The 15,133-nt window shown below is 38.3% G+C and overlaps 1 protein-coding gene across 4 annotated transcripts in view; it reads right to left on the reverse strand.

Annotated features, from left to right (window-relative positions):
* Positions 1–15,133, reverse strand: part of LOC140341016 (leukocyte antigen CD37-like) — a 163,699-nt gene that overhangs the window by 66,767 nt on the left and 81,799 nt on the right. For all 4 annotated transcript variants that reach the window (XM_072426513.1, XM_072426512.1, XM_072426515.1 and 1 more), the window contains 3 exons: positions 11,462–11,536; positions 5,776–5,848; positions 4,131–4,255 (listed from right to left, as the gene is read on the reverse strand). In XM_072426513.1, coding sequence (XP_072282614.1) covers positions 4,131–4,255; positions 5,776–5,848; positions 11,462–11,527 — 264 coding nt within the window. In that variant the 5' untranslated portion in view covers positions 11,528–11,536. The remainder of the gene's footprint in view (positions 1–4,130; positions 4,256–5,775; positions 5,849–11,461; positions 11,537–15,133) is intronic.

Raw genomic sequence — 15,133 nt, forward strand, 5'->3', positions numbered from 1 at the left:
GCATTTAAAAGACAATATCAGGAGTCAAACTTAAAATATGGGTTTATCACTACAGGTGATTCTCACGCACCAAGCCCACTCTGCATATTATGTGGCGACAGGCTAGCAAATGAGGCAATGAAGCCTTTAAAACTGATTTGGCACTAGGAGACCAAGCACCTTGGATTATAAAACATGACCTTGGAATTTTTTAAAAGGAGAAATAATAAACAAGAAGGACAGAAGCAATTACTGACGACCACCAAATCAACAAATGCAAGTGCGTTGACAGCATCATAACTAGTGGCTAACTGCATTGCTAATACAAAGAAAACTTTTAGTATCGCTGAGGAACAGATCCTGTCCGCTGTTAAGGACATTTGTTGTGAACTTCTGGGAGAGGCTGCAGTTAAAAAGATAGCACAGGTTCCTCTTTCGGCTAGCACTGTCACTAGACGAACTGAGGAAATAGCAGAGGACATTGAGACACTACTCCATTGAAAGGATTAAACAAGTCACCGTGTCATGCAATTCAGTTCAGATGAGTCTACTGATATTGACAACAAGGCAATACTATTTGTTTATGTGTGATATATATATATCAGGTGGATGTGCATAGGGACATGTTATGTGCTGTTTTGCAGCCAAACAACACCAAAGGGCAGAACTATTCATGACTGGACGTATTTCTGGTTTAATTGCCCGGATTAAGGAGGTTGCATTTACAGGAATATGCTGGCTAGCCGAAAAATGCTACCACAATTTAACAGCGTATTGAACAATGTCATTAAGGTTATTAACTACATCAAAGCAAATGCCCTAAACTCATGTCTGGTCGAGCAGTTTTGTGAGGATGATGGACACAGAGCACAAACGCCTTCTCTTACACACAGAAGTAAGATGGCTATCAAAAGGGAAATCGTTGGCCAGAGTTCTTGAGTTACAGTAGCTAATGCAGAGATTTCTTTAAGAAAAAAGCCACAACTGGCAGCATATTTCAGTGATGCAAAATGGGTTGCAAAACTCACATTGTTAATCTGTTTAATGAATTCAATCTGTCACTTTAGGGGAAAATGACAAATGTCTTCAAGTTGGCAAATAAAGTAGCTGTATTCAAAACTAAACCAGAATTGTGGGAATGCTAAGTGAACAGAGGAATATTTGACATGTTTCAAGCACTATCAGGGGTTTTGGAAGAGACTGGGCCTGACTTAAAATTCTGCCAGCTTGTCCACGATCACCTATTATCTGCTTTTAAAAGAGTTGGAGTGGTACCTCACAACCACAAAAGACCTCCTAACTTCAAAAAAATGTATTTATAAACAAACCAGGTGAATTGAGCCTGTCTATGACTGCAAATGACGTTGGTCTTTAAAGTATGTTTCAGACCAGCGGTTGCACACCTGCCAGAGCTCCATGTCCATGTCTCCTGTATGGATTGCAGGCTCTATGGACACAACCTGCCCACTCTCCCATCGCAGGCTCAGACCCCCAATGGGAGAGTGGGTGAGTTCTGGCATTATGACGTGACTATGGGGGGTTTCTTCCCCTTTGAGTGACATATGGCTCCCCGTGCATGCATGGTCCGGAGCCCATAATTTTAGAAGTCCGTAGGTCCGAGAAGGTTGGCGACCACTGTTTAAGACAAGTCTGACAGTGTTCTGGATAAAGATTAAGGCAGAGTTTCCAGAGATTGCCAAAAAAACACTGCTTCAATTTCCAACATCCTTTCTTTGTAATGTGGGATTTTCTTCAGTGACCGTGACTCAAACCAAATTAGGGAGTAGACTGGACATAAATACCATACTTGAGGTGTCATTGTCTCCCATTACCCCCAGATGGGACCGGCTCGTTGGAGGGGAACAAGCCCAGGGCTCCCAATAATTCATCAGATCGATGTGTTGTATTTCAATGCACTTTGTTTTGTAGCAGTTTCTATGCCGGTCTGTGAAAATATTGTTTTACATAAAAACCGGTTCGTAGCGCAAAAAAGGTTGGGGACCGCTGGTTTACAGTGCTCATGCTGTAAACAAGAACATGGCTCTGTAGGCTGTTAAGTATAACCGCGAGGAGAGCTTCTATGGACTAGTGGTTATCATGAGCAGAGCCACCTCTGCTACCCACCAGCCATATGCACCTATTTTCCAGACTGTGGAGAAAAAGACAAGTGTATGGCTAGCTTTTGATTGTCACCTATTGAGTATATTGTCACCTGCTGGTATCTGAAAGTAGATACAACTAAAAAAACTAACAAAAGCCCAGGGTGTGGCCTCTACATATCACCATACCATCTCTGGGCCAGTGTCAATATGTAATACAATAGAGCAAACAAGAACAAAATATTTTTACATTAGAAAATGCAAACACTCTCCTTGTGTCTGTATATGCTGAAGGAAAAGCACATAATGTATGTATCAAATATCTTCTGAGATGATTATGTAACCAACGGTTATTCAATACCCTACGAACATTAGTAGCCAACCCCACCCTGAGCAGGACAGATGGAGGCAAAATAAAATGCTGTGGAGGACAGCTATTAGACTGTCAAATACATTTAACTCCACTTAGTCCCTTTGTTAGTTGAAAAAGAAATATGTAATAGTTTTGTCTGCTAAAGTTTGAGACATAAAAGTCGATGAGAGCACCATACTCCAGCAAGGACCTTTCACCAGAATAAGAATAAAAAATGAAGATGCCAACTTTTTAGAAAAATTCTCCTCAAACAGAAAACGGACTGAAAAGCATTTTGGCAAAAAAAAAACGTCCACAATGATTGATTCCACTTCTCATAGAAAACAAACTACCAAAAAACGTAATAGTCTCAAGAGACTGGCAAAGAATACACAGGAAAAGTATATCCCTGAATGACTTAAACTAGCCCTGACACCAACCATTTTTCCTGTAATAATGGTAATGTAGGCACATGTTGTCATTGCCTAAGGATGTTGACCTTGTTTCTAATGCCTCATTTGATCCAAAGACTGCACCCACTGTCTGGGTTCAAAATGACTAATATGTAGTTCAAGGATGGGAATGGCCCTGAAATGCCCTAAACTAGGTTTTGAAACCAGATGAAGGAATGCCAATGTTGTTGGTTTTCAGGCAATACAAAACGATCCCCTGCAGTTCTCTGCATCCCTTTAATACATTAGGGTAAAAAAGGAGGATCCACGTCTTCCCCCACAGGACTATGATGGGCTGGTTATATGTTCCCCCCTAAGAAAAGGACCCCAAAGGTTGCCCCCAAAAAAAGAATAGCCAAACCTGCATGCAGCTGGAAACTAGTGAAATGGGGAAGAATACCAGAATCTTAATCGTCCAATCTATCAGATGGCTTAAAGTAAAACTAAAACAACCAGGATATGATTAGGAGTATGGTGGCTCAGAGTTAGGTGCTTTGGCCTTTGCACTTGGTCCCAGGTCAAATCTTAGCCAGGACCCTATCTGCATGGAGTTAGCAGGTTCTCCCCATGATTGCTTGGGATTCCTCTGGGTACTCCCATTTTCCTCCCACATTCCAAAAACATGCAGTTAGGTTAATTGGCTACCCCCTAAAACTGACCTTGGACTGTATTAACGACATATGACTAAGGTAGGGACATTAGATTGTGAGCTCCTTTGAGGGACAGCTAGTGAAATGACTATGGACTTTGTGCAGCACTGCGTAATATGATGGCGCTATATAAATACTGTGTAATATTATTAATAATATGACTGATGGAAGGGAAGAGAGTTGCAACAATCTTGAGTTGCAAAGAAGCAAAGAAGGCAGAACTAATGGAGGAAAAATAAAAAGGCTTTGCCTTCTCCCTTCCTTACCAATTAGGAAGGGCCATATAATGTGTAGGACAGAGGATTATTCCTAATATTTAAAACTAAATTCTATAAATATATAGAAGATGTGGTTAATTATGACTAAATATAAAAAAATAATATTGTAGCTCTACTAAATTATATTTTGCAAGGTATGATAATAAAGACATTCTTCTACTTATAAAGGGTTTGTAGTATCCTGGCTGGGTATATACTGTACAAAGAAATGTAAATTTGATGCACAAAGTGTTTAAAGCTCTACAAAACAATTAATATTGCTATTATAGAATAAAAGCTCAGTTTTTATCTTTAACAGTTGAAAAATCAAGTATGCTTACAATTCCTAAAAGGCATCTGATCTCTTTTAGTGAGCCAAGGCAGCCTAGGAAACCCAGCAACATTGTCAGGATCCCAATTCCAGAAAAGACATAGGACCAAACCTTCAAGGTGGGTGCGGAAGCACCTGAAAGAAAGAAAGACAGAAAAGAGAAGCAGGTTATATAAATATAAGATTCTGAATCATTCTACCTTTTTTTTCTCAGAAGATTGCAGCCCTAGCTGGAGGGCTGCAAGGGATTCAATTATAATGTTTCCTGCAAGTTAAAGCAGGCTCTACAATTCTTTATTTTAATTTTCTCTGTTTTCTGGTGAATGGCATATTTGAGTTGTTATGCATCATTTTGTTAGCTGTTAGTGTAACCAGAAGTTCTGTGCTACATACATTCTGGTAAAATACCCTTTGTGATTACATTGGTTTGTGTTTCATCACGCAATTGTCTAAATGTATAAGATCTTTAAACAACTGCCCATGTTGCCTGCTAGCATGAAATGCAATCTGATGTAAAACTGAAAAAAAAAAAAATGATAATTAACATTTAAAGTTGCTAATGTTTAGAATTATTTCAAGAAACATTAAAAAGATTTTTTTTAACTCTTCACACCAATACTGTTTTAAAGGGAACTATGAGAACTATATACCTAAAAATTACTGTATATGAAATCCTGTCCTTGTCTGGATGAACTTGCACACTCCTAACTCCTAAAACTCTCTACTGGTCAATGAGGAGACATCACAGTGAAGAAAATGAAAAGGGGAGTGAAGTAAAGCACACCTTTTACTTCAGCCATTTTTCAACCTCTTAAGGAACCCTTGAATACGCTTTCAGATCTTCAGGGAACCCCCCCCCCCCCCCCTATAAATACTGTACTATATCCACAGCTCACAGTATATTAGCATGGCTTTACATACATTTACAGATAGACAAAGACTTATTGATGTCACCCCTAAATTGATCTGATGGGCTCAAACTGCTCATTGCTCAAGGAACCCCTAGCAACCTCTGGTGGAAGCCAACCCTGGCTAAAAAACACTGCCCTACTCTAACAAAAAACATTTCCAAAAAGAACTGGAATTAATTGAGTAATTGTAATGTACATGCCCTCAGAGCTTTTTTTCTTCATTAACCAGTCTTAGCTCTCCAAGGCCATCCCAAACAATGCAGGATCAGTGGTACAGGAGGACGCTGAGGGACCTCCTGCATTTTAGAGGGGTGCATAAGTGTTAGAGATGCCTTGTTTCTTAATACAAACTGACTCTCTTCTACACTCTTTGAAGATTTAAAATGTGGGTGAGGGGAACTAACTACAACTTATTTTGGTTCCAGAGTTCACCTTCAAGATACTCATAAATATTCTGTATAAATGACACATTATTAAATCTATAATTGAACACAAATGTTCATGTTATCAAATTATAGTATTAGTAATGGCTGGTGACCTAGGATGCATTTAAAAAGAGAAGATGATTTCATTTTGGAGATTCGGCTATTCCCTTTATTTCAGAAAATGAATAGAAAACTTACTAATTTTTTTTTACTGTGTCTGATGTTGTTTTGCACAAAATTAAGGAAAATATCTTCCATATTGTTTAGAAAAAAATCTAACTGCATGTAATCAACAATATTAGCCAATTAGCACACTTACCAATAAAAGAGGCAAAACTGCTCCTGTCAAATAAAATCCAAAGACCAAAACACAGCAACAGGCCTCCAAGGATCTACAAAAAACACAGTTTAAATGGGTTAAAGAAAATACTTTTGGGAAAAATATATTGGATTTTGTTGCTAAGCCCTTACGGTGAGAAGGTATATGGCTGTTATAATGATCCAATTGTTTAATCACTGATCCACAACAAATATGCAGACAAGCTCGTACTGATTTTTCTGTATACTATTTATGGGTCAGTAAAAAATAAAAATAATTTCACACATGCACTTAAATACACAGTTGAAGACACGTACAAACTACATACATTAGAAAGGCTTTCTTAAAAATCCAAAGGATATGACATTTTGTACAGCCAGTTTTGCAGGTTTTTCTTGAAATATCCAACATATGTTAGATATTTCTGACCACTACACTCTGTACATTGGGTTGTACATTTGTTCTGGTTTCACAGTAATCACAGCTGTAGTGGTGGACCCTCCTCGTCACCAGCCCATATGGCAGGGATGTAGAATATAAAGCACTAGCCCCTGGCTTCACCCCCCGCAAAGCGCAATGGACTTTAGGGAACAGTGTCCAGGTTGCAGCCCCCCGTACACGTAGGAGCTGGTAACTGCTGAATGAGCAGGACAGATTCAGCATAAGTCACTCAAAACTGAATTGCCCTTTTCTCAGAGGAGTGAAGCCCAAGCTAGGGCCTCTCCTTTCAAAATGAGATGAAAAAAGTCACCTTGGTTTATTGCATGAGAAAGTTGCAGGGCTGCAACTTAAACTGGATTTGACATTAATTTACAAACTCTCAAAAGAGCAGAAACTGTAACTGGGTTAATTGCAGCTACAGCTGGAATCAAAGGTGCAGATGCATATGTAGTCAGATCAGATTGATGGCTGACGGAAGTTTATTAAAGTGTTCATCACAGCTCTGGAGGAAATCCACAACCTTGGTTTGCAGAGACTCCTGTATGAAGTCAGGTAGTGGCATGTCAGCAGTCCGTAGCCTAAACAAACTGTCACGGTAATCGCAGGCTGGGTGGTGGACCCTTTGAGTCCCCAGCCCGCATGGCAGGAATGTGTACGGGGAGGAGAGTCTCAGGCACCAGCCCCCCGTTTCATCAGAGCACCAAAACCAGGGATGATGGAAGCGGTGCCCAAGTTGCACCCCTATACAAGCAGAGGTTGGTAATTGCTGAATGAATAGGACTGTTGCACAGTACAAAAGCTAAAGGCAGAAACGTAGTCAGACAAGCAAAGGTCAGGCAGCAACAGTTGTCAGGTCAGAGCCGGGGTTGGCTACCAAAGTGTCAAGATCAGGATATGTGGACTGGAACAATGAAACAGAGCCTGGGAGAACTTGCTCCAGAAGGAAGCACTCCAGTCACAGAACCCACCAACAGAAGAGTGCTGGAGCAGTTCAGGTGATGTTTACACTTCCGCCAAAAGATGGAGCAGGTCTTCAGAATAATAAAGTCCTCTGGGGTAAAAGGGCAGCTCTCAGGGAGTCACATGATTCAGACCAGGAAGTAACCAGTGAATAGGATTTATGAGCAGAGCTGCTGTTGTTGGCTGCTGAGGAGTGCGAGGTGGGTGACACAGAAGAGGGCACAGATACCCTGGTCCTGTTGGGATATATGACAACATCACATACTCTACACTCGGAATGCTAGGTTGAATATTAAATACTCTAAATACCTGCACAGTTTATGCAGGGTTGTGCGTTACAAATTCCTCTTTATGCTGTGCTATACATTGCATACTCCTGACAACTACACTCTGTGTGCTTGGCTGAACACTACAAATTCCTGACCATTGCATTCTGTATGCTAGGCTGTATGTTGCATGCTCTAGACCACTGCATTGGCGATTCTTGCTTCCACAAACTCTAGCAGTAGTAGGTGGATAGTAGGTATTGTTTTTTTTCTTGGGCATGTGATATGTTAACCACCTGAGTGTTACACTGAGGTCTAGATTTCTGTACCAAAAGTGATCCACTGTTTTTCATGAATTTTTTTTTTTAAATTGTAGACCTGTAACTTACAGAAATATGTCCGAACAGGGGTTCTAGTAGATAATATGAATATAAAAAATGTATTTACTTTTATTTTTTTTTATTTTTTTGTGTTGGATTGGATACCGGAGTTTGTATTCAATCCAATACAAAATGAGCGTTTGAATTTACCAGTTATGTACTTTGTATTAATTTTTTTATTTTTTGTATTGGATTGGATACGCAAGTTTGTATTCAATCCAATACAAAATATAAATTTGAATTTCCAAGTTATTTACTTTTATTTTATTTTTTTTTTTATTTTTTGTATTGGATTGGATACGCAAGTTTGTATTCAATCCAATACAAAATATAAATTTGAATTTCCAAGTTATTTACTTTTATTTTATTTTTTTTTATTTTTTGTATTGGATTGGATACAGGAGTTTGTATTCAATCCAATACAAAATGACAGTTTGAATTTACCAGTTATGTACTCTGTAATTATTTGAATTATTTTGTATTGGATTGAATACAGGAGTTTGTATTGAATCCAATACAAAATGAATGAATGAGTTTCTATTTGAATTTCCCGCACACGCGCCGACGTCATCACGCACGCAGGGAGAAGCCGTCCGGTTTTTTTTTCTCCGCCGGACGGCTTCTCCCTGCAGAGATCATCCGGCGCTGGACGAAGACGGACGTGGACGATCAGCGGGACCAGGTAAGATGCCGGCCGGTATCGTGTGTTCAGCCGGCCCGGATCTTGTGTTCAGCCGGCCGGGCGACGGAACGCAAGATGCCGGGCAGCGGAACACAAGATACCGGCCGGCATCTTACCGGTCCCCCTGGCACCCGACGCTGGAGAGGGAGATCGACGGACGACGATGGACGGAGGACGACGCTGGAAAAGGAAAACGACGCTGGAATCCTTACCTCCATGGTCCCGCTGGATGTGCACAGCGGGACCATGGAGGTAAGGATGTGACAAAATTACGGGGTTAACCATCCTAGCCATTTTTTTTTTGCCCGACCTTCGTACGGGCATACCGGCAAGGTGGTTAAAGTTAGGAGTAGGGTCTGAAAAAGGCCTAAGGCTATACCAATGCATACAATTAGTATTCCTACTAAAATTAAAACCATATTTATACGAGATGATGATGACCTACCAAGAAGTAAACCTTGATTATGTAATCATAAACCCTGGGAATTTGCTTATTGTTCTTACGATACAGGGTAGCCTCCATTTTTGTCCAAAAACATACAAATTTTACATAAAATGAAAAAAAAAGAAATAATAACTTGAATGTATTTTTTATTTAAATTTCTTTTGTTCATACAAAGGATTTACTGTTACGCTATGACATTTTTTTTTACAGTAAAACATTTGAAAATGAATCGGGTAAGTGCTTAAGGTAAAAATTTACGTTTATAGCTTTTCCTGGAGTGTTTAGTGTTAGGACAATCCTGCTGGATGCTCCAACAATAGTCAGCTATCATATGTACATTTTAAGTTTTTCCGGGACGTTAAAATGATGGCTATGCAGAAAATGCACCTTGATGCTCATATTGCAACCAAGCATTTTATATCTCTCCAAGAGTTTCTGGACCATTTCTGTGTAATTATTTGCTCGTGTGTTTCCAAGAAAGTTCTTGACAATGGCTTTGAATGATAACCAAGCATGCTTTTTGACTTCTGACATTGTCCTGATGAAATGTTCATCTTTGATGAGCTGCCAAATCCGTGGACCATTCAAACACACCGGCCTTTATTTTTTCAGGCTAGGAAATGCCAAAATCAGGTACTTGAAAAAAAATCTCCCTTCAGTTGCCAAAGCTTTAAGGAACTGCCTAATCAGACCCAGTTTCATGTGCAGAGGCGGGAATATAATATTCTTTCAATCAACAAGAGGCTCATGTAGAATGTTTGGATCACCTGGTTTTAGGGCAGATCTTAGAGGCCAATTCCTTTCCACCCAATGCCTCTCACGAGATCTGCTGTTCCACATGCATAGATAACAGGGATACTTGGTGTATCCGCGTTGCTGACCAAGAAGGAAGCATATAATTTTAAGGTCAACACAGATGACCCAATTGTGTTGGTGATATTGCAACAACTCAATGAATCTCTTTATGTCTGCAAACTCTTAACAAAGAGAAACCGAATGGCCAATTTGGACTGCCCCAAATATATTGCCATTGTGAAGGAGGACACACTTTATGCTCTGCTTTCAGCTATCGATGAATAGTCGCCATTCAGTGGACGTATAGATTGGAATTCCCAATTCCTCCATTAAACCAGGTATGTTACGCCAATCCACAAAGCCACTGTCAGTTCTAAAATACTGCAGAAATGCAATTTCTCTAGTTCGAATGTCTGATAACTTTGTTCATTTTTCAAGTAAGTTTTTCTCACACAGTCTTGATGCTAGGAGTTCTGAAGCCTTCTTTGATAATCCTAAAACACATGGCAAATCACTCAACTCATGCTGATCAAATCCCCTTTGAACAGAGTCCTCTTCAGTTTTAAACTTTTCATCATTGTCACCTAGTTCATCACCATACTCATTTTCTTCAAGAGAGGGTAGTGTAAGGAAAATCGGCACTGGGATTTCATCTGAATGAGCCACTGGGCATATAGGTGACGGTAGACTAGGATACTCTATGTTACATTTATTTTTCTTGGTATATTCCAAAGTTTTCACTACACAAAAGTAACAGTCACTGAAATGATCTCCTGGCTCTCCTCAAACCATAGGCATACCAAATGACATCTTATCACATGTTCCCCTTGTCCACATCTGTAAACCCCTCGACACACTGTTTGCACACCTTATGAGAGGCCCAAGACTTATCTTGATCACCAAGTTTAACTTTGAAATATGTCAAATAGGCTTGCTCTACAAATGTGCTGATGTTCGCCCCTTGACTGGGAATGGTGAAACTGCCACAGATATAACAAAATGAATCAGGGTTGTTAAGGCACTTACGACGAGAAACAGCAGAACCAGACATGATCTGAAAGAAAAGGAAATATGTGTAAGTAGAAAAATAAATTTCGCTTATTCACTACGTAGAGCAGCGCACAACCTCTGACCACACTGTCTTGCGTGTAAATGAATAGCATATACAAATCCATGCTACAGTATTTGCATTAATATAAGCGGTAGAGAAAAAACCTGACGTGATAGAAGAAAACTAACTGCACTTTCAGAACCATCATACCTATTTTAGTGTAAAAAAGCTTAAAAATTGAAGTCAACAAAAATGTGTTTAAAATTGTCCCCCAGTGTTATTTGTATTTTCTATCTTGTTTGGGCAAAAAAACTGTACAAATGAATGGGGATATTTGGAGGTATGTTTTTATATTTGTTAATAACGTGTTCCTAAATGACTACTTCAATAAATATAGATTTAATTTTGAAAAAAAAAAAATTGGTTGGCTGCTTCAAAAGTCCCAATGGGGTTTTGGTTTCAATTGACTTGGTTTAGTTAGGAATGTGGCAGCAGTTAAAAAGCATATGGGATTGACAATCTTTTATGTTATTCCACATGACAGTATATCTAACTTAAATTGCACAGACTGTATAGTGTATGGTTAGGTTTTAGGGGAATCATCAATTATCAATATGCAATGTATTTAAAAAGCCATTGACCAAATGTAATCAGAACTTTACTTACGAAAAACAAGAGGTTAAAGATGAACAGGAAATACTTTGTCACATTTAGGCAGCCTTTCATAGCCATCTTCTCTTCCTATACAATAAAAAAGATTAATTGTAAGTATTGTAAAATTATTATGGTAAATTATTGATATAATTATTATAGGTAAATAATATTATAAAAGTTTAGGTGTCTCAAGGGTTATCCAGTATGTTTCAAGGTAACATCTAAAGCCTTTACTTATCATCAGAAAGTTGTGGTAGCTGGAGACTATGCATTACTATCAATATTTCAGCATAATATAGTGAGGTTTTCTTAAGAAAAATGTATGCAGGAAGAAGTTTTACTACCTACAATAGGCAAAATCTTTATTTCCTCTATGTTTACAAGGCAAAAACAAATGGGAAAAGTAAGTTACAGGCAAAAAAAGATGGTCTGAAATGTTTGATAAACATGGAGAAATTTGATAAAATGTGGTAAACACAGTTGTGGTTATTAGGTGTGCAACATACGCTCCAAAACATTTCATGCCACCCTTCTCCTGTTGCACACTATAAACAGAATGCAAAATAATCTAGTTGTGACGGCTGCATTTCTCAATTTTGTTTTCTTTATTTCCACCTGTACTCCTAGCAACAAACTTTTCAGCTGCACACTTGATATGATCTACTAATCCTTTCTTCACTCTTTCAGGCTGATTCATCAAGCCAAATCTAAAGCTCGATGCGCGCGCGTATTTGGGAATCGGAGCCCTAAAATCAATTTATCAAATAAATTCGAGGCGCTGGCGTACTCGCACAGAATTCATCAACTGAAGCGATCCCTCTGATGCATAGAGGGCGCAGCCCTGACAGTTTCACACTGGCGAGCTTGCATTAAACTCACTGTTCCTCTAAAAAAGCATTGCTTCTAATGGCACACATATTACCCTTAGCCTTAAAAAAAATGTGCTGTTCAAATGTTTAAAACATCTTTATGCGCTAAGAAATAAGCATATTTTAAAATGACTTATTTCTTTCCTGTTAGGCAAGAGTTAACTGAGTTCAGCTCCTCTACATAGGCCCCTGTCTAAAGGCTTACGATACCTGAGCAGAGGAGCCGCCTGGGGGTAAATATTGCGACTTTACACAGGCTAAACCTCGGCTTTGCCGTCGGACTAGATTTTCCCACAAAAGGCACACACACACGTTCTTGTTTGCTTCTATAAATATATGTGTGTGTGTGTGTGTATATATATATATATACACACAATTATATATATATATATATATATATATATATATTTGTAATTACTATAGTTAATATATTAAAATAAATATATATATATAATTATTGTAGTATATTTATGTATCTAAATATAAATACATATATATACCGTATTTTTCGGCGTATAAGACGCACCCAATCTAGAAAAAAAAGATTCTGAACCAAATACTGTAGTAAAATATTTTATATCAACTGTATAAATTTAACAACAGTTTAAGAACAATTTTATGTCAACTATGTAACATATTAAGAACTAGCTTTACTCTCATTAACAGTCAGTAAAGTCAGTAAACAGTGAAAGTAACAAAAATAAGGCTGTAATGTTTTTATTCAAACCCCAAGAATTTCTATTCTTCGCTGCTATCAGAAATGAGGAAGGACAGATCCACGCAGTCGTTGTCATCACTTTCTTCCTCCGCTCGGAGGAGGAGGATCGCGGGGGCACGTGTGCTGGCTTCTCCTCGCTCGGAGGAGGAGGAGACACGCGCTGCAGCCAGGAGGAGAGGAGAGAAGAAGCACGCAGCATCGCGGGATCGCGGTATCGGGTATGATATTTTAATTATTTTTAAAAACTGTGTTCGCTGTATAAGACGCACCCACTTTTCCCCCCCAGTTTTGCGGAAGAAAAAGTGCGTCTTATACGCCGAAAAATACGGTGTATATATATATATATATATATATATATATACACACACATATAGAAAATACTTTGAACATTAAATCCTCCTCAACTTTATCTTATCTGGTGTACAAATCTGAAATGAAATGTCCAATTGCAATAAAAAAAAAAAGCAGCCAATTTTGACATACTGTGCAAGTGCTAATTGCAAGCGAATTTCTATCACCTGTGCACTTAAATTTGGGCATATATAAGGATGTTGCTTACTTGCTTTTTCCTTTTGTCTTTTTTTTTTCTTGGAGGGGCTATTGTTTTGTCTGTTATCCTAATTATTCTATGTTTCTGCATTTGATACTTTGCTTACCTTTCAGCACAATAGCTGCTTTTATTTTTTTTAAAATTGAATGTTTTAATGTCCATTTTGCAATTTTGAAGTTAAGGTAATGCTATGTTATTTTGTTTGTGGTCATATTGTTTGATTGCAAAATTCTGCCTTTATTACCATTTGAAATGCTTGTCCTGCATAGATATTTTCTAATCCAGTTTTCCACCTTTGATAGGTCAAAATGGCTAATTGGTTTGGTAAGTATTTTTTGAATGCAATATTTGTTGGGCCATTTTTTAACTATTTTGGCTTTACATGGTAGTGTGGGTTTATATGTGTTTTGTTTGTTCTTTTTAATTTTTTTTGTCATTTAGTGTAAATTTTGTGGTGTGTGTGTTTTTTGTTTTTATGTTTTTTTATATTTTAATGTGACTTTTTAGCAAATGTTTCTTTTGAATAAAGCTGTTTGTAAAATGTTGTTTGTTTTTTGGGGGTTTGTTATGTGATCTCCTTTCAAATCCCCCAGGACATACAGTTTAAAAATTTGTGATTGTTTTTAAGCTGTTCCTTTCTCTGAATTGTTTGAAATGCTAAAAAACAGCACAATTGTCTTGTTAAAACTCAGTTGTTTGATGCGAATAGTTGTGCGCCCAATTTCAGGAGTGTGTAGCTCATAGTTGTGCGCCAAGGGGAACCCGCTATGTGCATGTGAACTGTGTTTTATCATTTGAAAAATGCACCACACTTTTGCACAGTCCTCATTTAGGCAAGTTTTTATTTTTTTTGTGTATATTGCTTGTTTTGCTTCATGTGAACTCATGCATGTATTTATAGACATGAGTGCACATGAAGCAAAACATGTGTGTATGCATTTAGATGTGTGTACATATACATAGAAAAGAGAAATTTTAGGAAGAAATGGGCAAAGAGGGCTTTTAGGACCATATTGCTTCACATTGAAAAGATTGCCTATTTGTTCCTATGATTTCTGATGTCATGGGCTTGGCTACAAGCAACAATCATGGATGATATTGCTTCTGGAAAAAAGAAGGAATGCACCTTGATGTGCTTCCACTACCAAGTTGGGGTGAGAAAGTCAATATAAATATAGTGCGCCAAGATCTAAAATACCATTCAAACCTGCAGAAACATCCTGAAGGGATGGAAACGCATGAAAATGTTTGGCACAAAGTGGATTTGGCCCTTTAAGTTTGATATACTAGTACTATTTGTTTTGTGTAAACACCTAATCAATACATACACTCTAGTATTTAATGAGCATTAATTTAAGCAACAACACAACATCTGTTCATTTCTAAGCGTGCTTGACCCTGCTTGTGAGCTTGGTGGTTTGATGTTGTGCTTAGCAACCGGGACCTCCTTCCATTGCCATCAGATGTATTAGAATGAGTATGCAACTCAGCTGGACAACTAATGGACAACTAATTGACAACCAGTTTGGACAGCAAGTTGAAGTGTG

Source organism: Pyxicephalus adspersus, chromosome 11 (genome assembly GCF_032062135.1).
Source record: "Pyxicephalus adspersus chromosome 11, UCB_Pads_2.0, whole genome shotgun sequence".
Lineage (NCBI taxonomy): Eukaryota > Metazoa > Chordata > Amphibia > Anura > Pyxicephalidae > Pyxicephalus > Pyxicephalus adspersus.